Source organism: Pygocentrus nattereri, chromosome 23, assembly GCF_015220715.1.
Source record: "Pygocentrus nattereri isolate fPygNat1 chromosome 23, fPygNat1.pri, whole genome shotgun sequence".
NCBI classification, from domain to species: Eukaryota; Metazoa; Chordata; class Actinopteri; order Characiformes; family Serrasalmidae; genus Pygocentrus; species Pygocentrus nattereri.
The window spans coordinates 15,252,696-15,275,087 of NC_051233.1; the positions used below are offsets into that span (position 1 = coordinate 15,252,696).

General features: G+C 38.0%; 1 protein-coding gene across 1 annotated transcript in view; it reads left to right on the forward strand.

The window, feature by feature from the left end:
- The first annotated feature begins 587 nt into the window (after window positions 1–587).
- LOC108437192 (atrial natriuretic peptide receptor 2) overlaps window positions 588–22,392 on the forward strand; it is a 59,035-nt gene continuing 37,230 nt past the window's right edge. Inside the window, exons 1-7 of the mRNA XM_017714134.1 lie at window positions 588–1,533; window positions 10,092–10,279; window positions 11,704–11,817; window positions 13,042–13,177; window positions 14,843–14,937; window positions 17,213–17,324; window positions 19,743–19,827. Coding sequence (XP_017569623.1) covers window positions 843–1,533; window positions 10,092–10,279; window positions 11,704–11,817; window positions 13,042–13,177; window positions 14,843–14,937; window positions 17,213–17,324; window positions 19,743–19,827 — 1,421 coding nt within the window. The 5' untranslated portion in view covers window positions 588–842. The remainder of the gene's footprint in view (window positions 1,534–10,091; window positions 10,280–11,703; window positions 11,818–13,041; window positions 13,178–14,842; window positions 14,938–17,212; window positions 17,325–19,742; window positions 19,828–22,392) is intronic.

The window sequence follows — 22,392 nt, forward strand, 5'->3', positions numbered from 1 at the left end:
CTTTGACTCATGCGGCTGCTCCAGAGTATCTCATTCTCTTCTCAGGCCTTTTCTATGGCAGTTGTACAGGCTCAGTGAGGTACTGAATGCCTGGATGCCTTACAGTAGCTTTCTTTTGAGTGTACTTGCACACTTTTTGTGAAGCACCTTGGGTTCAGTTTATATGAATTAAGGGTGCTATTCGTAAATACTACTAATAGTAGTGCAATTATCATATATGCACTAAACATTTTTATAGAAATCTGTTGCTTTTATTTTATAAAAATGGCAGAACAATTACAATATCAATATTGTTATTGTTATATTTAAAAGTTGATTATATTATAGCAATTATTGTTGTATTTACTTACTTACTTACTTATTTTTATTTATTTTAAATATTTGTATACGTTTCGTATCAATAGTATATTATAGAAATATAACTTAATGTATGCTACCCCTTATTTATTTTTTATTGTTGTTATTGTGTGACAGGCTGGGGGCGCTATTTCCTTGCCCATCGCAGCCAGATGACATGACGTGTAGGGGGGGGGGCCGTGCCGAGGGGGCTACACTGAGTTTAACTTTAGCCATTTGGATGAGTGTTATCACACGCAACACACACTCACAGGGGAATCGCACGGCGAGCTCAGGAATCCAGTTAACCCTGTAAACAGGACTTTTCCTCTGAGGAGGAAACCCACGCTAATGGATTACTCTCTCATTTCGGCTGAGCTGAGGGAGAAACGCGTATGATTGCCTTTGAAGAAGCTTAGCCTCCCTCTCTCCCTCTCTCCCAGTCTCTCACCTGAGGGCTTTCCCTTCTCAGGCTCGCTCGGAGTTTTGGTTCCCTGGTTGAGTTCATGATGGGATATAAAACGGAGCTCCTCCATCGGTTGTTAACGGTGAGTTGCCTCGCGCTGAACTGGTGCGGAGCGCACGCGGGGAACATCACGGTGGCCGTGATGCTGCCGGACAATCTGAAGTACCCCTGGGCATCGCCACGGGTGCTGCCCGCCATCCGCATGGCCAGAGAGCGCATCCTGCAGAGCGATCTCCTGGGGGGACACGCCGTGAACCTCCTCAACTTCAGCGTGGAGGACTCAACGGGCTCGTGCTCCGAAAACAAGGCGCAGATCATCGCCGTGGACACGAAGCTCTACCACAAACCGGACGCCTTCATCGGTCCCGGCTGCGTGTACTCAGTCGCCTCCGTGGGCAGATTCGCGTCCCACTGGAAGCTGCCGCTGATCACCGCCGGAGGACTGGCGTTCGGTTTCGACAACAGCGAGGAGTTCAGGACGGTGGTCCGGACCGGGCCGACCACCACAAAGCTGGGAGACTTCGTCAACTCCCTGCACGCGGAGTTCAACTGGACAAGGCGCGCGCTCATGATATTCCACGATCTGAAACAAGACGACAGACCCCACTTCTTCCTCTCCGAGGGTATTTACCTGAACCTCCGCGAGGAAAACATGACCGTGGAGGCTTTCCCGTATGAAGACATCACCCCCTACAAAGAGATCGCAACGTTCATTAAGGAGACCGGCAGAAGTAAGTCTGGCCTGCACGCTGTTGCTCTAGAGGTCGGAAAGAATCCCGAAAGAGATCCTGAGTAAGATTAACACTTTATTAATGGAAACCCCTCTCACGTAGTTTTAGGCGCGTTCCAGCCCACATTTGTTTTTGTATAACCTGACCCAGTGCCCACTAGTGCCCATCTTAACCCAGTTACAGTACAATTAAATTCTCTGGACCACAATGAGGCTTTGTGCTTTCACGATGAAACTATGCGAGCCACTCAGATTTGGCCATATGCTCGGTCACCTGCCCTCCCCAGAGTTGTATTTTTGGTAACGTGGTTATTTACAGCTTAAGAAAAACTCGTTAATCTGCCAGGTACGTTCACCCCAGTGCACAACTCACTCGATATGTTATTCTTTTAATGCAGTTTAGCCTTTTTCAGCTAATAAAATGTGAGGCAGAGCCAGTCAGGCTTGCTTTAACGCGTTGCCCACAGGATGAATTGTGCGTCAGTGATGCATTTCTCCTAGAACGACAAAAAAGGCGCAGGCTGTGTTTCACTTTTGTGCGACACATAGGTCTAATATAGACTGTATTGGGCCTGTCTTAGTTAATATTTTCCTGAACTCAAAATCTGTTCGCGGAAATTGCGGTCTCGTCACCTCCTGACCTCGCTTTCCGTAAATGTAAACACACAGCTCTGTAATAACACAGCTAACGGTCGTTATCGTTTTTGGTTGAGAGTCAAACCTTAAGCTCACAGCAGGGTAAGGAACAGCTCGCCACAGTGTGACAAAGTGATCTTGAGAGGTTGTGAAAACGTCCATAAACATGATGTACTCTTATTATTATTATTGTTATTATTATTATTATTATTATTATTATTATCTTTTTTTAATGACCTGAAAATTTGTGACAACAAACCTGCTGTTATCTCATTGTGAGCTTTATCTCTTGTGTGAAAGAGGAAATCGCCCTAGATCAGGTTTTTACAGTTTGACTTATTCGACTTTAATTCCAGAGAGGTTTTAATTGAAACTTTTCGGACTCCATTTCTCCATCCCAAACCATTTCTCACATGCTCTGAAGAGGCTCAGGTGCTCAGTGGAGCGGAGGTTTTTAGCAGAGCCATCTGTAAATGAAGTGATACTCGGAATGGTAAGAGCTCACTGTGTGCAACAGTGGAAACACGAACTGAAAGGCACATAAAATATGCTGTGCTTTCACATCATAGCTGATGCGTCCAAAGTATAATGTTTGATGACGGTGACGATGATGATGATGATTATGGGGGAGAACTGATTATTGTAAGCTATGAAATGGAGTAGTGTCGTCAGGCTGTTCAGTTCCTGTAAAAGAAACCTCTCTGTTGCAGACATAGCAGCATATATTGGCACACTGTTGATAACTGTAATTTGTTGATTTCTCTTCTCAAAAATCTTTGTGGTATTTGATTAAAAGTAGAATAAAATGATGTGGAGCGAGGTCAGCTGAGATAAAGAGTGGAGTTATGTGGTAAGGCTGGGACCATCCAAACACGTAAACCTCTGGAATGATCTCAAGTGCGCTCCTTTAGTTTTGCAATGGAGCTGTAAGGCTAATGCAGCTAAGAAGTAATGGAAATCTATGTTATTCAAAATGTTTTTCATCAGTTATATTATTACATTAGCCGTGTAACCCCATTAAATTACATCTTCCTGTGAACCATTCCTGGTATTAATATCTATGGGATGCTGGAGGAACCTGTTTTGTGGTAATAGGTCTTCTCTAGATTTTCTCCAGTAAAGATTATTGAATTCCAATATTTTGTAAACAAGAAAGTCTTAATTATTTTAAATTTGATTCAATCAAGTAGGCACTTGAAGGGCTGGACTCAGGAGGCAAACCTTTTTGCGCCAAACCTAGTTGGAAGAGCTCAGCATGAACCACAGGAAATCAAAGACTAAAGAATGCAAAACAAATTTCAAAATGCCAATTCATGGTTCTTCTAATTATACATAACAAAATGATAATGAAGTGTCATTATAGCACCTTTTTATATCTTATACCTTTTTTTTTGCAATCAGCAGCAGCTTTTGCCTCATTGACTGACTGAGGAACCAAGTAGTACACTGCTGTTTTTAGTTGTTAACATTTGATAAGATGTTTGTTTTGACTGCATTAGATAACACTTATGGTCAAGTTTGTGTGTAGGCATTATATGGTGAATGCTGAAAAATGCAGCTCTTTCTGCAGTGTTTGCACTGCCATGGCAACATGCATTCATGTTAGCCTGCCAGTATCCCCTTTTAACATCAGATCAGAGCAAGTCTGTCTGTCTCTCTCTCTCTCTTTCTCACTTTCTCTGTCTTGTTCTTGTTCTCCTTTTCTGCTATTAGCTAAAAGAAACACAGCAGTCCTGGTTAGAAGTCTTGTTGGAACAAAGTACCTTTCAGGGGTTCTTGGATGCCAGGAAAAGGGGCATACTTTTAAAGCCTACACAGTTGAGTCTATTTTTACAGCAAGACGTTTTCTGATAGTCTTCCAGAGTTGTATTTTTTTTAGCATAATGGTGCCCATTATTAGCAATATGGTGATGTATAGTGCCCTGTCTACTAATGTGTAATCTTTTTATTATTATTATTATTATTATTATTATTATTATATTATTATTATTATTTATTATTATTAAACTTCATCTAGGTACATTGCTTTGTTTGTTTGTGCTCTGTTTACACAGCTGTTGTACAGCAGCATTTTTTTCAGCAGGCATGTTTTCAGAAGTGTGAAACTATTTTAAAGTGGAAAATGAAAATGAAACCTTGTCAGAATATTAAATAGTAGTGTATGATTAACACTGTAAAAGGTGATTTTAAATAAAACAGAAAGAAGAAGAGAGCATATTGTTGCTGTCCAGTGAAAACCATGTATCTCCATTTTTGTTGACTTTTAGTTTTCTACATCATTGTAGGACACCAGCTGTCACTTTACATTGTGTGAAAACTTCATGATGAACAGACCAATAGAAATGCTTTAAAATCACTTGGAACAGAATCTTTTTACATAGACTTACACAAATGTAAGCGGGTTTTTGCCTTCTCCAGTAAAGTTAATATTTTGGAAATACTTGTATATATAACAAATGATCAGATCAAGCAAATTGAATCAAGAAGTTAATTAACACAATATATAATGCAACTAGGCCCAAAAAACAAAAGCTATCAGTGTAAACATTAATTGGACAGAATAGTATAACCCACCTAAACCAAATTTCTTTTTTTTTTGTTTTGAGGTTTGCAATATATGGCCAGATTATCTATGAAAATAAACATACCGGATCAAACCTAGTATTGGCTGATACTCAGAAATAAAGGACTCTGATTGGATTTGGAGTGCAGACAAAGTGTTTTAAGTCCGATTTAAAGATACATTGTGTATGGACAGGGGCTGAGATAAACAAAGTCATCTTCCTGCCCCTTCGAGAATGCAGCCAAATGCTTCCTCATGATCACCAGTCATATAAGGCACATATGGGAGCTGAACTCAACCCAAAGGCAACACCATTGCTATTAGAAGTTGAGAAATAGAGTGACGTATCAATAACCCGCACATTTTAGAAAATAATGAAGGTTAGCTTCAGTTTCTTCATAGGAACATATCAAGTGGGCAGTGACCATCAAGTAGGACAAAGCCAGACATAAGGAGGACAAAGCCAGACATAAAATACTGCTTATTATAAGTTTCTCTATTTCTTACAGTCCATTGACAGCCAAAATATACAAGTTAGTGCAAGAAGGAGAGCAGTGATAGCATCTCCACGTAGCAGTTATCCGATAATATTTAGTCAAGCTCTTAGTTGTGTTTTATAATAGCCCATTGTGCCTTGATAGTTCTGACATTTAACTGGGCTCGTTAAGGTAGATGAGCGTTTAAAGGGCTTTTACGGCTAATTGCTTGCAGTTGTTCCAATGTTAGTTCACTGTATGTTCGCTACTCATGATTAGCATCATAGACCCTGTTGTAATGCTGTAATTCCTTGAATTTTCAAATGTCTAACAGCAAAAGGAAAGAGCACTGCTGTTAGTTGTTAGTGTTAATCTGATCCATTTCAGCATGGTTTTGTTGTGTGGATTCTATCAATGTGAGTAATTAATCAGATTTTGCCTGACGTAAGCCAAATGAGCAATAGACAGACTTGGCGTGGTCCACCTTTTAGCTGTGAACTTTTAGACCAGTAGTTTTACAGCCAGGCTTAAACATTTATCATCTTAAACGTGGAGCTTAATTACATCATGTAAAACAACTGTGGGGTCAACAAAATGACATCTAATGTGTTTTTTCATAACCAAAAACAAGATGTTTAGTTGCATCATTTTGCTGTACAACCCTGTGTTGTTTGCCAGACACTCGATTTTACTTTGGAATTCAGCTCTTCTGTGAGATTTCTGAACAAATACGCAGCTCAAAATGGATGCACACTGACATTGTGAGCTCCTCATTGTGTGGCTTGCCCAGGGACTATGCTAACCATAATTATTTAGGAGATGCTTGTTGTCTTCTCATAGTCACGAAGCAGTCACTTCTCATTTTCACATTGTTCGCCAGTAGAACTGCGCTGAGATCCTAATATAATGATGCATCTAAATACAGTAATGTACTGTCAGTGCTTGTCAGAGTCTTGCTTCCTCTTTTAGGTGAGTTCCAGTGCCGCCATAACGACCTCAGGGTCAGAATGTGTAATGCGGCTGTCAGGGCTTGTTCTGCTTTTTTGGCCTCGGCATTCCATTCATTTCAACCTGATGATGAGATTGCTTGAAGATGGGCCTAACCCTGAAGCTGTCCTTGTCATCACAGCTGTTTTCTCTTTCTTGGTGGTTTACTTACGGGAAGCAATAAGCCAAGGGTCCTGAAAAGGATCCAGATATTAATGGCAAATTTGTATTAGTCTGGAAGAAATTATTGCCTAAACCTCTGCCTCAAGAATGGATGTTAGTAGAAGTTTGGTATTACACCACTGTAATGCATTGAATGGAACAAATACACTGAAGAGAATACACGCTGAAAAGCTTTCAATGCTAGCACAGATACACAAAAGGCGAGAGGTTTTTCTAAAGGTTCCATTGTTCGACCTCACACCTTGTTGCCTTTGAATGTTTTGGAAGCGGATTGAAAGCAAATGTTAAGTAGCTGAATTGGAGACAGCGTCAATCACACTGTGTTTTGCCATTTCAATAGAAGTGCTTGTATGTGCATGTGTCCGCATGTGCATACGCATGTGTTCAACTGAAAAATCCATAGCAGATGTGGACCACTACAGGAGTTCTTTAGGGGGAACAGACACTTCACAGGCATAAACACAATGTACCTTAGCTTGCTCGACGCTCACAATAAGACTCACACCATGGCGTGTCTGTTTGAGTGTAATTGACAATAATAAAGCCTACTTTCGATCTTAATTGATATTTTTACAAATGTTATTGAAGCAAGAAGTTCATGTGAGCATTGTTTACTGTTACTTTTCATAGACTGCACACTGTCATACACATAGTGTTACTACATGGGCAAAATAAGAAGAAGCAAGCAACTCCACCCTGCTACCTTATGCATTGCTTATTTACAGAGTAAGTTGTGCACTTCCACAGTGTTTTTATTCACTTAATAATTCTTAATAGTAAACTTCTTCCAACTCTTAACATTAATTAACGTTACAAAACAACCCCATTTCACTACCAATAAAGACCCGTTACCCATGTACTGTCAGGCTTCACCTTTAAGTGAAACAAAATGCGTCGTTCTTGTGCCATTTTTTTGGCAGTCTTTGTATCAGCAGGGCCCCAGCAGATGCGTATAAATTCTATAACAGTGGCGAACATTTTCCTTGCCTTTTTGTACATTTGTTTTGGAGTGCATCCAGGAGACAGCAGGGCTGCTTGGCATGAGTCAGCCTATGGTGGGACGGGAGAGAGGAGGGTTTTGGGGTGTGAGTGGCGGGCTGGAGCCCGGCTTCAGTCTCATATGTGAGGAAATGGCTGCTAACTGGAAGTCTAGCCTCCTAGCTGGCATTGGCCATGGTGAGAGACACAGCTAATGGAAATCATGCCTACGTGGGCAGACGAGAGGGAAAACAGCACAGGATTGTGGACACCAACAGCTATATGAACATATGCTTTAGAGTGTTTCTCAACCTTTAGAAATTAGTGGGTGGGCTTCTCAATCACCAATCCATAAATCCCTGCAACAATTTGTCTTATTTTACAAGCAGCAAACAGAAAAGTACACTCCAACCTCAAGGCAGTTTTTAAATCATGTCAATATGATTGTTGTCCATGGCGTCTGAATGTTTAATTTGTCATAGTGCTCCAGTTCTTTTTCCTCAGTTCTTTACATTGAGTAATAGGTTCAGCATTCACCAGTTTTATGGTGCATTCAGATGGCCTTGGTCAAGTCATAAAGGCCGAAAAGTGTCACATCACTGAAATTGTAACTACCATTGGTTTGCATTCAGGTGGTCATCACCTACTGGTTCATCATGTGAACAGTATAGACCAATGGCAGCTTGCTTTACTTGGTGTACCTGTGATATCAAAGAACATGATGTCTGATGATATGTCACAACTTGTAAACTCTGGTAACATTGAACTTACCATTAAACCAGAACACGTGTGGCACAAATGCTTCTTTTATCAGACTGAACATCACTCACAGGCTGGAAGCATTTGCCAGTCTACATTTTGTGTTTTCATGCAATTAAAAAGCAAATAAAATGGGCAAATATAATGTGTTTTTATTGATCATCAGACTAGTACAGTATTAACATGTGCTGCTGCATCTTCTGGTGTAAAGGCTTCACAGAGTACCGATTATTAGAGCATATTACAAGTGCTTCCCAAACAACAAATACTGCCCACAAATATGTTTTCTAAAGGAAACACCCAACTCTAAACCTAACCTTTGCAATCCTAATATCACTGTATACTGTGAATATGTTGATCTTATGGGTGTTTTGATACCTCAAAGTATTCATGTAATCGAACAAAATTTAATTAACAAATAAAATGACAAAGGCCCGTGTTTAACCTTGTCATATTGTTTGTAGACAAATGCGCTTATTAGGCATCACAAATGCATTTTATGTCAATATTATAATGCTAGTATTTTATTCATCATGCAATCCTATTTATGTGCATCACAACAGTGTGTATGAGCTTTAATCAGGCCTGAAGTATTTGGTCCACACTTTAATAAAGATGACGTTCTGTCCTAGCCTTAGATCTTATTACAATATAATCATAAAAAAATCAGCTGTTAAGTTTATCATCAAGAACTTTGGAAAAAGTCAAGTTTGGAAAAAGTTTTTCAATCTGAACAAACTTTCCATAATATACTGCTATATTTTCCACACATCTGTATTATCAGAAACATGCATTCATAGATTCATGGATCTCTGTGCCAAAATTACAAGTGGGTGAATGCAGCATGCCAGGTTAAACCTATTAAGGTAATGAAAGTAGAGAGGAAGAATACAATAAGGAGAAACAGTAAAGCAGATGGAACTGCAGGGTGGAATCCATTAAAAGTGGGAGGTGGGCTGTGAGAAAAAGAAAATGAAATTTGAAACAGTCTTTTGTCATTTAATACAATGTTTTTCATTCCAAATGATATTATAAGCATTTTGCCTGAATGACGATGTGAACAACAGCTGTCATAAACTCTGAAAACTTGTGTAAAATTAGTCTAAACACAAGTTTCAGAGGAAGAAGAAAAAAAAACTGGCATTTTGTACAAAGTCCTTAACATGGTCAGTGTCACAAATTTGCATAAATTTGAATAGCACTGAGAAATAGTGCAGAAACATCAATATTTCTTCTTCGTTTTCTTTCTTTTTTATTAGAAATCTGTTTTATCCAGATTTTCAGTGTGGTCTCAGACTGAGTACACATAATAAGAATCTGTCGATTTTTGAATCTGGTGCTGATGCACACTGTTGTCTCACAAAGCAATGCCAAGCAACAATGAAGGCGTTACTTACAGCTGGGAATTTGCTTCTGTAATGTCTCCAAAAATGTGACAAAACAAGTTTTTGTTGTTTGTTTAAATTTGGTGGGAAGCCTACAACATCACGTAATTACTTTGTGTTAGTCAGTTTGCAAAGGGAAGGGGGGGTGCTGGAGCATTAATTGTAAACATTGTAAATGAGAGTCACCCTCAGTGTTCTCCGAGATGAAGGTTGATTGATTGATTGACTAATACAGAATTCATGTGTCTATAGTACAACTGACTGTTAAAGTGATTTCGATTGAGGCTCAGAGTTTAGTCTGTTCTCATACTAACCTCAGAATGTGTTCAAGTGGAACATCCTTGCAATGCAATGCAGCATGTAAATAAAAATAGAAATGGTATGTTCTTTTGCAAGTGCTGTAGACAGCATTGTTGAATATAAGCAGTGGTTTGTTTTGGTGTTAACGTCGCTTACCATTAGGACAAGGTGTTAATAAGCAGATGTACTATAGTGATATCAAAGCCAGACACTGTAATAGCATCATTGTAGCCTGTACTGTATATGTGCCAACTTCTCAACTGAAACCTCTGCTGTATCTATCTTCTTTTAGTCGTTTATATCTGTGGGCCCCTGCAGACGTTCTTCAGCATCATGAGAGCTTTTGAGGAAGAAGTGAAAAACTTTGAAGACTATGCCATCTTCTACCTGGATGCACTTGGCGAAAGCCTCAGTAATGAGGCTCTCCAGCCCTGGCACAGCTCAGAATTGCAGTGGAAGGATCCCATCAGGATGTTCCGGGTAACCTAATGGAAAATTCCAACAATACACAATATAAATATCATCAATACTTTGTTTGGAAAAAAGGTTGATCCATTTCCAAAAGGTTTTAGTCAGCAAACAGTGTTTGTCCACTTTTTAACTCCATTTCACAGCATCTGCTCCTCTAAAAGCAGCTTTCATGCATCAAAACATGGAACAGATGCTCCTTAAGAGTCAGTATAGCATGAGCTTTGCTTTGAACAGCTACATCATGAAGCTTTTCGGCACGCCATAAGACACAAGACTGATATGTTAATTTCTTTGTCATGGGCATTAATTCCAGATGGTTTTACAATTGTTCTTGACTGAATATGGCTGTAATTTTCACTTACTTGGAGTGTGTTTTAAAAGCTTGTCCTGCTGCTTCAACTGTTAAAAATCCATTATGCTTTCGTTTATTCAAATTAGACATATGTGTAATTAGAACAGAAAGTCTTCAGCCTGAGGTTTTTTGATTGGCGCTGGGAAAAAATGTTTGATGTAGATTAAGTGCTTTAATATTTAAGATTTTAAGTGTAAGAACTTTGTTATGTTCATCGCCAAAGAAGTCAAGCACAGATATCGATACTGACTTTTACAAGATGTAGGCCTATACAATGAGCTCTGTTGCAAAAGTGAAGCACATAAAATAAAATGTTTCTTAGGGATAATTCAGTTGCACAGCTCAGAGGCCACTGAGAGGAGGACTTTGAAACTTTGTTTTGGAGCTGTTCTTTTTGGCAGTATTAGCAAGTTGCACAACATTTTAATGTGTTCACAAGTTACAACAGGTTTTGAGGCAACTTGCTGATCAAAAAGACTTTCATTGTTTTAAAATTTATTAGTTTTTGATTGAAGCCTAATTGTCATGGTATGTGGCCTCATTGTTTGTGGATGAAATTGGATGGCTTTGATAGAGAGATTTGTGATAATACATGATGTTTAGCATCACCAAATCTTGAGGGTTTTGTTTGGAGACTTCTCTTGTAAATCTGACACATCAGTGTCTTTATATTGTTAGTATTAGTGCAGCACAAGTTATAACATAGTTAATTCCAGAATAACCCTTTTGACACATCTTAAAACCCTCAGGCCTTTGGCATACCAGTGTTCTGACAGATTTATTTAAGTAGTTACACACTATTAACGTACCACGTTGATTAATGCGGCTTCTATTGGTTTGCCATCATTCTAACACAAACATTTTTCCCATATCAACATGAAACTGGCAATCAAAGTCTGTAACTGATTTGTGGACTAAATGCTGCACATTTAGTGCTGTGAATTTTACAACAACTGTGCTTTTTGGTGTCCAGAAACATTATGCAGAAGTATTTTGACTATGCTGGAAAATTCTTGGAGCTTGTGTCAGATCATTTGCTGTTCATTTTATGAACTTCAGCTGTCTTTCCTTGTCTGCCTAGAATGTATTCGTTATAACATATCGGGAGCCCGATAATCCAGAGTATGCAGCTTTCCAAACTGAACTTCACAAGCGAGCAACACAGGACTTTAATGTCCAGTTGGAACCTTCCTTGGTAAGTCTTTTAAAATCTAAGTGTCAACTTGGTTATTATAATGTCACATATGTATATACAGTCTTGTGAAGAAGTAAGTCTTCCCCATGAAATGTTTCTCTTTTTTGGACATATGTTGACATATTAGTACCTAAATGTTATGTAGTAGAACAATGGAAATTTGTTTGTTGGCAATAATTTATTTTAAAAATGACTGTCATTTTATTTTAAAAAAGATGTCATTTTTGTCTGTTGACAAAGCAAGCACACCCCAGACTTCAGTAAAGGGTGCTGCCTGCTTTGGCAGAAACAATTTTATGTAGGCATTTTTTAGAGCAAAGAAGTAAAGACCATTGTACATTTCAGAATTACCTGTTTGAATCATTGTAGGTTCAAAAAAAAGGCTCTAAATAAACAATTAAGTAATGCAAGTTTCTTGGACTTTGTCTTGCCGACCTTGACATTGCTAGCAGAAATGTAAGTCCACTGAATGCCTGTCGTGTTTTCTGTAGTGCTCAGTCAACTGTGCTACTCTGTGTCTAGCTGCAGGACACAGTCACTGATCAGCTATGACACCCGGAAAACCATGGAAACATAAGTTTGGCTTCCTTGTGTCAGGCTCATTTTCCAGAATCAGCTGTGTTCATGAACAAAATTAGCAGACAAACTCCCTGAAACCCTAGAACTGTGTGTACCTGCTTAAATTCTAAACTTGTTGTGTCATTACAGGCGCACTTACAAATAAAAAAGTAATTGGCTTGATAGTAGATGGGCTGTAATTGTGTATAACTTTGTGCACATCCTTTACACTTATCATGCAAATATACCTGTTCTATCCATGTGACACATGGATGAATATTGGTAACTAGCAAAGAAACTTTCTCTAGATTGATCACTTCTTGTAAGTTGCTCTGGATAAGAGCGTCTGCTAAAAGCTGTAAATGTAAATGTATTTGCACCATTCAGTGGACTTTAGATTGACTACTCTGCAGTCTGCGTCAGTTTTATTAAGACAAAATAGAATGTTTATTTAGAGATATTGTGAACTCGCCGTGATTAAATCTTACAACTTGTCAGTGTAAAATTTACACAAAAATATCTTCTCCTTTGCTGTATTATATCTATATCTAAAAAATAGTAAACTAAAAAACACAAAACTTATTTTCAAATTATTTATTTTTTTATGCATGAGGTTTTCAAAGGTAATAATGAGGGCTAAGTTTAAACACTTTCTGGTTGTTTCAGATGGACTTCATTGCCGGCTGTTTCCATGACGGCTTTGTGCTGTATGCAAAGGCCCTGAGTGAGGCTTTAGCAGATGGAGTGTCTCAGAACAATGGCCTTGACATCATTATGAGGATGCAAAATCGCAGCATTTGGGGTGAGTTCAGACATGATTACTGTGTTATATAGTGCAGTTAAATATTCAGATTCTTGTGGCTGAAATTTAGATTTTTTTTTTCTTGTGCTGACTGAAGTGATTGACTGGCTGCTTGTTTTTACTGAGTGCTTGTACTGTAAATGCTTACATTGTACGCATCTGTGTCACAACACCAACACAGCAATGTAAATGCAACACTCTGACCTGCAGCATCAAGCTGGATAAGAAATTTTTGGCCTTGCACACTGTGTTTGAAGAATGCTGGAGTGTCAGCTGCCAATTTTAGAGCTTTTTGGATGCTGTTGGTAAACTGTCAGACTCCCTCGCAGCAAGCATAGGGGTCAGGGCGCTGTGATTTAGAGCCTGTCCCAGCTTGCATGTCCATGGAAAATCTGTTTCTAATACACAGCCCATCTGCCTAAACTTCTCCCTGGAAAAGAGTTAAGACATGAACTCTCCTACTCTCTCTTTGCCAAATGCATTCTGGAGCCAGGCATAATAGTGTGTGCAGGGTCATGGCGGAGATATGGGCTGTTTGTTGTTTTTCCTGTCAAGAATCACCACCTTGGAGGGGAAACTGCATGTTAAAAGAACAATAAGTTGAATTTTGCATTTGTGACTGGATTGTTGTAATCAGTTCAATTTCAACATACCACAAAATAAGCAGTGAATCAAATATAAGCACTGCTTTAATGTTGATTTGTACTGTATAACCTTTTCAAATTTAACTTAACAAGTTACAATGACATACTTCACTGGCTTTATCTCCTTGCTGGCTCACCAAATATAGAGTTTAATAAGTAAAGATGTTTGCTTAAATTTTATGTTCTCATCTTGACTGTTTTAAATATTGCAAGTCCAAGGCACCACTACATAAACAATGAAGCAAATATAAGCACTGCTTTTTTTGTTCAGGTTTAACCAGTTACAATGATGTTTTGCAGGCTTCTCCACCTTGTCAGCTGACCAAATGGAGAATATAGAAAGTATAGAATGAAAAATAAAGATTTTTGCTGGAATGTTACATTTGTAATTTGGTTTGTTAATTATTGCAAGGTCAAAAGTCCACTAAATAAATAATGAAGCTGTCTTTCATTTTAACTTGGACTTGTACATTTTCTAGTTTAACATGCCAGTTACAGTGACACCAAATATAGAGAGTATAGCAGAAATGGTTAAAGATGTTTAGTTGAATTTTACATTATTTAGATAAACAGTAAAGCTAATATAAGCATATGCTTTCATTTTGTAGTTAAACTTGCCCATTATGTGTGAATAGTTCTTGTTTTCTCTTTTTGCCTTAATTTTATGTTTTGAATTTGGTTGTTTTAGTCATTGAAAATCCAAAACACCAGTACATTGGCAATGAACTGAATATAAGCATTGCTTTCTTGATACATTTAGCCTGCTGGCTCACATCTGCTTACCTGCTTACAATATGATGACTTGATACGGGAGAGTGGTGTTCTGAATACCTTAGAGAACAGACATGTCCTGTTGACTACTGTGAAACAGTAATAATATTTAATAAGCTCAAATGATTCCCCTTATGAGTAGAAATATACTAAGTTTATAGTGAGGGCATGCTTTGCTAGTTGAAACAAGAGTTTGAGAAGTCAGCAATGTTTTTTATGTATACTATATGTAATATTATTTGTGTTTCAGGGGTGACAGGCCTTGTTAGTACAGACCGAAACAATGCCAGGTACACAGACTTCAGCCTCTGGGCCATGAGCAACCTGACAACTGGACAGTATGCGGTAAGTCTGTCTCAACGGTTTCTCCCTGGCTCCAATTTGTGAATATTGATGAAAATGTGTGCTTTTTTGGCTCAAATGATTGACTGATGAGAGTATTACTCCACTGGTACGCTTAGTGGAAAGTATGTCAGCATCTTTCACCTCGGGAATCCTCTGTGTATTGTTTGGAAAAGCACAATTCATGGTTTTTAGAGATGGCAGACTTTTTGGACTATTTCACTTCCTTTGTTGGCTCTGAAGGAGATAAACTCAGATTTGACTGCTTAGACATCTACTAGTTACTTTTATTGCTATAGTTTTTTAATTTACATGAGTATTATGTAATTATCGTTTTAGTTGAATAATTATTTATATATTTACATGTCAAAAAATGACAAAAAACGTGGCACAAATGTAAAGAATGTTTGTCTCTCTACAAAACAAGACTGTATGCACAACAACATAAAATTGAGAAGTAATTCAACAAAATGCATAGAGAGAAATTTCTAAGCATATATGTCATGGGGCCACGGAGAGTTAATATGTTGTGGTTTAATGACATAAGACATCTCAGCATGCCGTTCCCATACACAGATTTGATTTTGATCAGTTCTGAGCTAATTGCTATCATAGAATAGCAGCTCCACCATTGTGAATAATCCTGAAAAATTAGCTAGTTTGGTTTCAATTTCAGAAGGTCTTTGTATTGTATTAAATTCATCTTGTATCCATTAGTGTTTCTTGCTTTTATAGATTTTCTGGCTGATTATTTCTATTACAGTTGAGTTTTTAGTGTACAGAGTGACGATAAATAACAATGGTGAGGGTATAAAGTGTGTTTAGAGCATAGTAACACAGGCCACATGTCACTTGCTCTGCGATTGCAGAAGTTAAATTAGGCCTTGGGCGGCTTGAGCGACATTCGGAGTCATGTGCCGATTTTTAACGGAATGCTTTGCTTGTCTCTCTCCATTGGTCTTAACCAAAAACGGCTGTTGAGCAGCTTTTAAGGATCTTATTGGTTTTTAAGTGTGTTCGTTCAGAACCATGTGGATTAAACTGTTGTTCAATGTATGTAGGTTCAAAATTTGGAGGGTTTTTTTTGGTTCTGGGATTAATTATGCTATATAGAACTGTCTGTATAATGTGGGGAGCTTCCTGAAGATAACCTCTGCTTGAGGTAGAAGAGCTCAAAAAGCATCTGCAACCAGTTATTAATGATGATTGCAAGCATTGGCAATTATTTTACTGAAAGCTGTTCATAGGTATTTATGTGTAAAGAAGAGAAAAACAGAACAGCCTTCATGGAGAAAGAAAAGGCTTGATGGGTCAAGAATGCTTCCTTCGCATTGCTTTGAGAAGAGCCTCAGCTTTCTTGACTGAATGCCTTCAACAGATCTGTTGCATGCCAAATAGCCAACCTGAAACACAGGTGCACTGTTGTCATAGCTACACCATATAGCTTTGCCATATTTAGAGTACATTTGATTTACATTAGCCCTTAAAACTCTGTTTCTTTTTAAAAAGGAAATCACTACTGAAGCACGTTCACCATCAACATAGCATGAATAAAAAAAAAAAAATCAAGTTTCTTTTCAAGTGGAGATCCATGATTATGCAAAGCATGATTATTAGTTGTGATTAAAAGCATTCACATTCTTTTAAATGCAGTCACAGCACGACATACAGTAGTGTTTTGTCATAACACTTGCAGAAATCTTAAGTTGTATGAGCTCACTCAAAGCACACACTAAAATAATTGTTACAATGCCCTGTTATTAAGAAGTGCCTTTGTCCTGTATCTGCTTGTTTGTAATGTGACAGGCCTGGTCCTAATGAGGATTCTAATTGTACCTGTTATAGGTGTTATCAAATTGAATCCTGTTTTTTACAGACATTTTTGTTTGTTCATTTTTTTAATTTCCAATTTAAAAACAATTGTGCCAAATTGTGGAAGCTAATTAAGAGCAGTAATTTATCAGTAATAAGACCATTGGTCACGGATGACCTGTGTTTCTCCAGCTCTGTCTGGATCAATGAAAAAATTACTGGAGCATTAAGGTCTGCCTATAACAGAGTAATACCATATATCAAGCATATGTTTCATTAAAGGGTCTTCATAATTATTCTTAATAATTATTTGTGTTGTTCATTTTTATATATTTTTGTCATGTTTGAAAGTAAATGTGTAAACCATGTGTAACATATAAGCTTAAAACAATAATTAATATGAATCAATATGGTACCTTTGACTGCCTACAAATTATACAAAACTAACCTTTTCTTTTCTGCATAGGTTGCTGGCTACTACAATGGCACCAATAAGGAAATTGTGTGGTCTAAAAAGGGTATCCAGTGGCCTAAGGGGGTTCCGCTTGATGACCCCCGGTGTCTGACCTCTTGTGAAGGTATGGGCTGAAGTTTTGTTGTTTGTTTGTTTGTTTTGTTTGAATCAATATCACATGTAGGTCTAATCAAAACCCAACTGCTCCCCTTTGAAAAAGTTAGACCATGACAGTCTACTCCACTTGCACTGGAAATATTAATAGATGTGTTATTGAATGCAAAACATATTACTGTCATGCAACCATGCAGTCACCTGATTAGCGGCTATGTTGCCTAGTGACAGGAACAAGAAAAGAGTCCTATTATCTCTCCCTTCTAGCTGGAATGCAAAGATACACACACACACACACACACACACACACACACACACACATATATATATATATATATATATATATATATATATATATATATATATATATATATATATATATGTAACTTTACAGGAGATAAAAAAGCCTACTTTACTTGTAATGCCAATTTCAATGGAATCTGACTTTTTGGGTCATTTCGTTTAGTCCATTCATCATTAAATTTACACATAATGTAAAGGGCACCAGGTATTTTTATGTCTACACTCACCGGCCACTTTATTAGGTACATTAGGTTGTTAGTTAAAGGTTGGACCCCCTTTTGCCTTCGGAATTGCCTTAATTCTTCGTGGCAAAATTTCAACAAGGTGTTGGAAACATTCCTCAGAGATTTTGGTCCATATTGCCATGACAGCATCACGCTGTTGCTGCAAATTTGTCGGCTTTACATCTATGATGCAAATCTCCCGTTCTACCACAACCCAAAGGTGCTCTATTGGATTGAGATCTAGTGACTGTGGAGGCCATTGGAGTACAGTGAACTGTATGAGAATGAATTGTCATGTTCGAGAAACCAGTTTGAGATGATGTGAGCTTTGTGACATGGTGCATTATCCTGCTGGAAGTAGCCATCAGAAGATGGGTACACTGTGGTTATAAAGGGATGGACATGGTCAGCAACTATACTCAGGTAGACTGCAGCATTTAAACGATGTTCAATTGGTACTAAGGGGCCCAAAAAATATATTTTTTTGTGCCAAAAAAATATCCCCCACACTTATACCCCATTACACCACCATCACCAGCTTGAACCATTGATAAAACGCAGGATGGATCCATGCTTTCATGTTGTTTACGCCAAATTCTGACCCTTCCATCTGAATGTCGCAGCTGAAATCGAGACTGGTCAGACATGCAACATTTCTCCAATCTTCTTTTATCCAATTTTGGTGAGCCCATGTGAATTGTAGTCTCAGTTTCCTGTTCTTAGTTGACAGGAGTGGCACCCTGTGTGATCTTCTGCTGTTGTAGCCCATCTTCTTCAAGGTTTGACGTGTTGTGCATTCAGAGACGGTATTCTGCCTTCCTTGGTTGTAACAAGTGGTTATTTTCATTTCTGTTGCCTTTCTATCATCTCAAACCAGTCTGCCCATTCTCCTCTGACCTCTCTCATCAACAAAGCATTTTCATCCACACAACTGCCGCTCACTGAATATTTTCTCTTTTTTGGACCATTCTCTGTAAACCCTACATGGGTGTACGTGAAAAATCCCAGTAGATCAGCAGTTTCTGAAGTACTCAGACCAGCCTGTCTGGCACCAACAACCATGCCACGTTCAAAGTCACTTAAATCACCTTTCTTCCCCATTCTGATGCTTGGTTTGCATTTCAGCTATGTGATTGGCTGATTAGCTATTTGTGTTAACAAGCAATTGAGGAGGTGTATTATATATAATCGTTATATTATCATTATTATAGTGTTATTGTTATATAATTATCATATTTTTATTACATATATACAAGAGAAAAACAAAAAAGAGATATTCATAGTTCTACCAGTACAAATTGAGGAGCTAAGAACACAAAAGCTATATGACAGAACACAGTAACTTGTTGAGTAAGGCAACCTCTGAGCAGATTATCTGGCTCTGTACACAGTCTGACTGGTTACCAAGACATGGCTGCAAACTTTCTCTGGGCCCAAACGCCTTTAAAATGAACTGAGTCAAAGTAGAAAAGTGTCCTGTGATGATTTATTGTTGTAGTGTGAGATAATTAGCACCCTAAGCTTTGAGCATTGCAGGTATGAGGCATGTGGGGCTCAAGCTAAAATTCACAGTTTCTAATTGTTTTCTCATATAGTTTAAAAAATATATAAAAAAATGTACCATGACTTTTGCACAGGCCACATTTTTTATTTGAACAATTGTGCCCAAACTCTTGCATTCAAATGTATTTTCATTGTAGACTTTTAGGCCAATAAAGTATTTTAGAATCTTTGAAACTGTTGAGATTTGTCAATATTACAGCCATTTTTGACCATTGCTTAATGGTCAAAATACTTTACATGACTAATGTGATTAATTATGACAGCCTTAATTTTAATGTATTGTTCTGTTGTTTGACATAAATTTGGAATGAAATGTAAATATCACTTTCATTTTTCAGATAAAATCTCTGTCCTTGGAGTTGTTGCTGTGGGGTCTGGCCTTGCCCTCATCATTTTTGGAATGTCAAGTTTTCTCATTTACAGGTGACTATTTGTCAGTTTTGCCTTTTTTCTCTCTTCAAAAGCCAGAACTTTAGATTTGTTTTTAGTAGGAAAGGGTCCCACAATGGGATTTTCAGGATTTTTACAAATGTCTCACATGTTTATTCTGGGCATACCTTGGTGTGTGTGGACACAGTGGCATAGCATAGAGTTGGCACTGGGCCGTATTTGCCTTCACATCTGTCCAACCCCTACAGTCTTATTCTTGGCGTAGGAATATTTTTTAAAACATAAAAACAAATCACAATCCATAAATTTGAAGTGGGCTTCTTCTAAAATCAAAGAGCACACAGAACAACTTGGAATGACACCTTGTGGAAAATGAAAAAGTGTTGAAGTTGACTCATGGATTATATAAATGGATTTATGACAAGTTCGGTCTTGTTGACACAGTGAGGTAAATATTTATGTTAGTCTTCATGGCTAAAAGACTAAATATTGCAATTGCAGTTTCAGAGGAATTCTTCCTGGACTTCCATCTCTCATCACAGCTTTGTTTAAAAATGTATATCCCTAAAACTGCACTGTTTGTACAGTAATTGAAAGATGATGTCAGTAACAATGAAGTGAATGACTCATCACTTACATGTAAGCAGCTCACTGGATGATAAAAGAAGCTACTTTGGGGTGGCTGGTAGTCTAAGTAGACTAAGTAGGACAGGTCAGCCGGTAACTGGAAGGTTGGGGGTTAAAATCCCAGAACTGATTGATATCTTGGTCAAGGCACTTCACTCCCCACCTCCCCAGTAGCGCCACGATAGTGCTCCCAGACTGAGCATAGTCAAGCAGCAAAATGACAGATTTTCCCTGTAAAATACATAACATATTTAGGACCTCTCGTACAGACGGATTTACACTTCTGTTTCGTTAAGTTCATTTTATTTTTCACTTCTTTGCCCTTAATTTCTTTTTACTTCATTCCACTTTATATGTGAGTGATATACTATGATATAGAGATGGCTGATATGACTGTATTTTATAGTTACCATGATAAATTACATCAGAATATACATGATATCTTAGAAAAGAGTATTGTCAGTACTTTTGAGCTTTAGATCCAATATAGATCAACTTCTATACAATTGAATTTCAGACAAGTTGATTATTTGCAAAACATTTAGTTGATGTACTATGTCTGTCAAACTACAAAAAAACAGTTCTCGTTATGGGGTAGCATCCATAGCATCCACTTGTGCTAAAAGACTTACCTTGCATTTACGTAAGCATCGGTTCTGTCAGAAGTGGCTGCATGAATGGTCTGGTGTTATGATTTTGGGGCATGCAGTACATCAGAAGGTTGAGTGAAGCTGAATTTCATTCAGGTGAATTCAGCCAATGCAATGTGTACCCAGTCAGGAGGTAGCTGCTATTTGCATGATTCGAGTCTGCAGCTCAAGGTATGATACATTGGTTGGGGAGGATGCGTTCATGTCTGATGCTCTGGAGCAGTGTAAATGAGGTGCAAAGAGGAGGACATTTGAAACATTTTCCTTTAAAACGAAACTGCCTTTACAAATGATCAGCACAGACAAAATATTTGAAAACTGACAATTTTGGTCAATTTAACGTAAAACGAAAAACATGTTTTGTCATAGTTTTTCCTTGACTCTATAAGGAATGTTTAGTGATGGTTATCATCAGCTGAGAAGGCTTGTAAACTTTCAAATGTTTAAATGTTCAATTATAGAGATAATGGAAATAAAAACAACAACCAGCAGGTAGTAAGAAGAAATTGATTGAAAACAAGCCTTGTTATGACATCATCTTTTTTGAATAATTTTACTAATTACTTGACTTTTGGCAAATGTTTTGTAAATTGTTCTTCTGGTGTATTTTGTCCCTTCTCAGTTGTTCTCAGTCTGCAGGAACATACATTTTTGCATAGTGTGTACTGGGAAAATGCCTTCAAGAAGTTGCTATAACAACTTGCTTTCTCCTGAGCATTGCCAGGTAGATTGACCATTTCTGGTCTCCCCTTTTAAATAGCCATGCTTTTACAGCATGACTTTGTTGTTTTGTGTAGGCTGAACCTCCATTACGCTAAAGATGGCTAATTAGGAGCTAGCGGTCATGTCTAAGATCTTGTAGATAAGTTTGTGGTGCAAGGTGATGTTTTGCAGGAAGGCAGGCATACAGTTTAATGGTGCGAGGTAGGCCTGGTGAGTGTAGAGAAGATAGTCACATATGGCATTCCACACTTGATCTACTGTTTCATGAATACCATATTTGCCAGAGGCTTTCACAAGAGTACCTTTAAATAGAAAATAAAAGCATATGTCCATCTGTCTATGCATGTAATGTACATTCTTAAAAATGCTCTCAAAAGGTTCCTAAATGTTGATGTACTTGGATGTACAGTTCCAGAAAAAATGCATTGTATAGAACCATTAAACTTTTTAAAAGGTTCTTCACAGTAACACATCAAAATGTTGCTTAAAGAACTATCAGTTGAAAGGTTTTTTTATGGAGCCAAATGTGGTTCTTCTTTATGGCACTTTTATTTTTAAAGTGCCAATATTCTGTGCTTTCCTTGGGTTTAATTTTTCC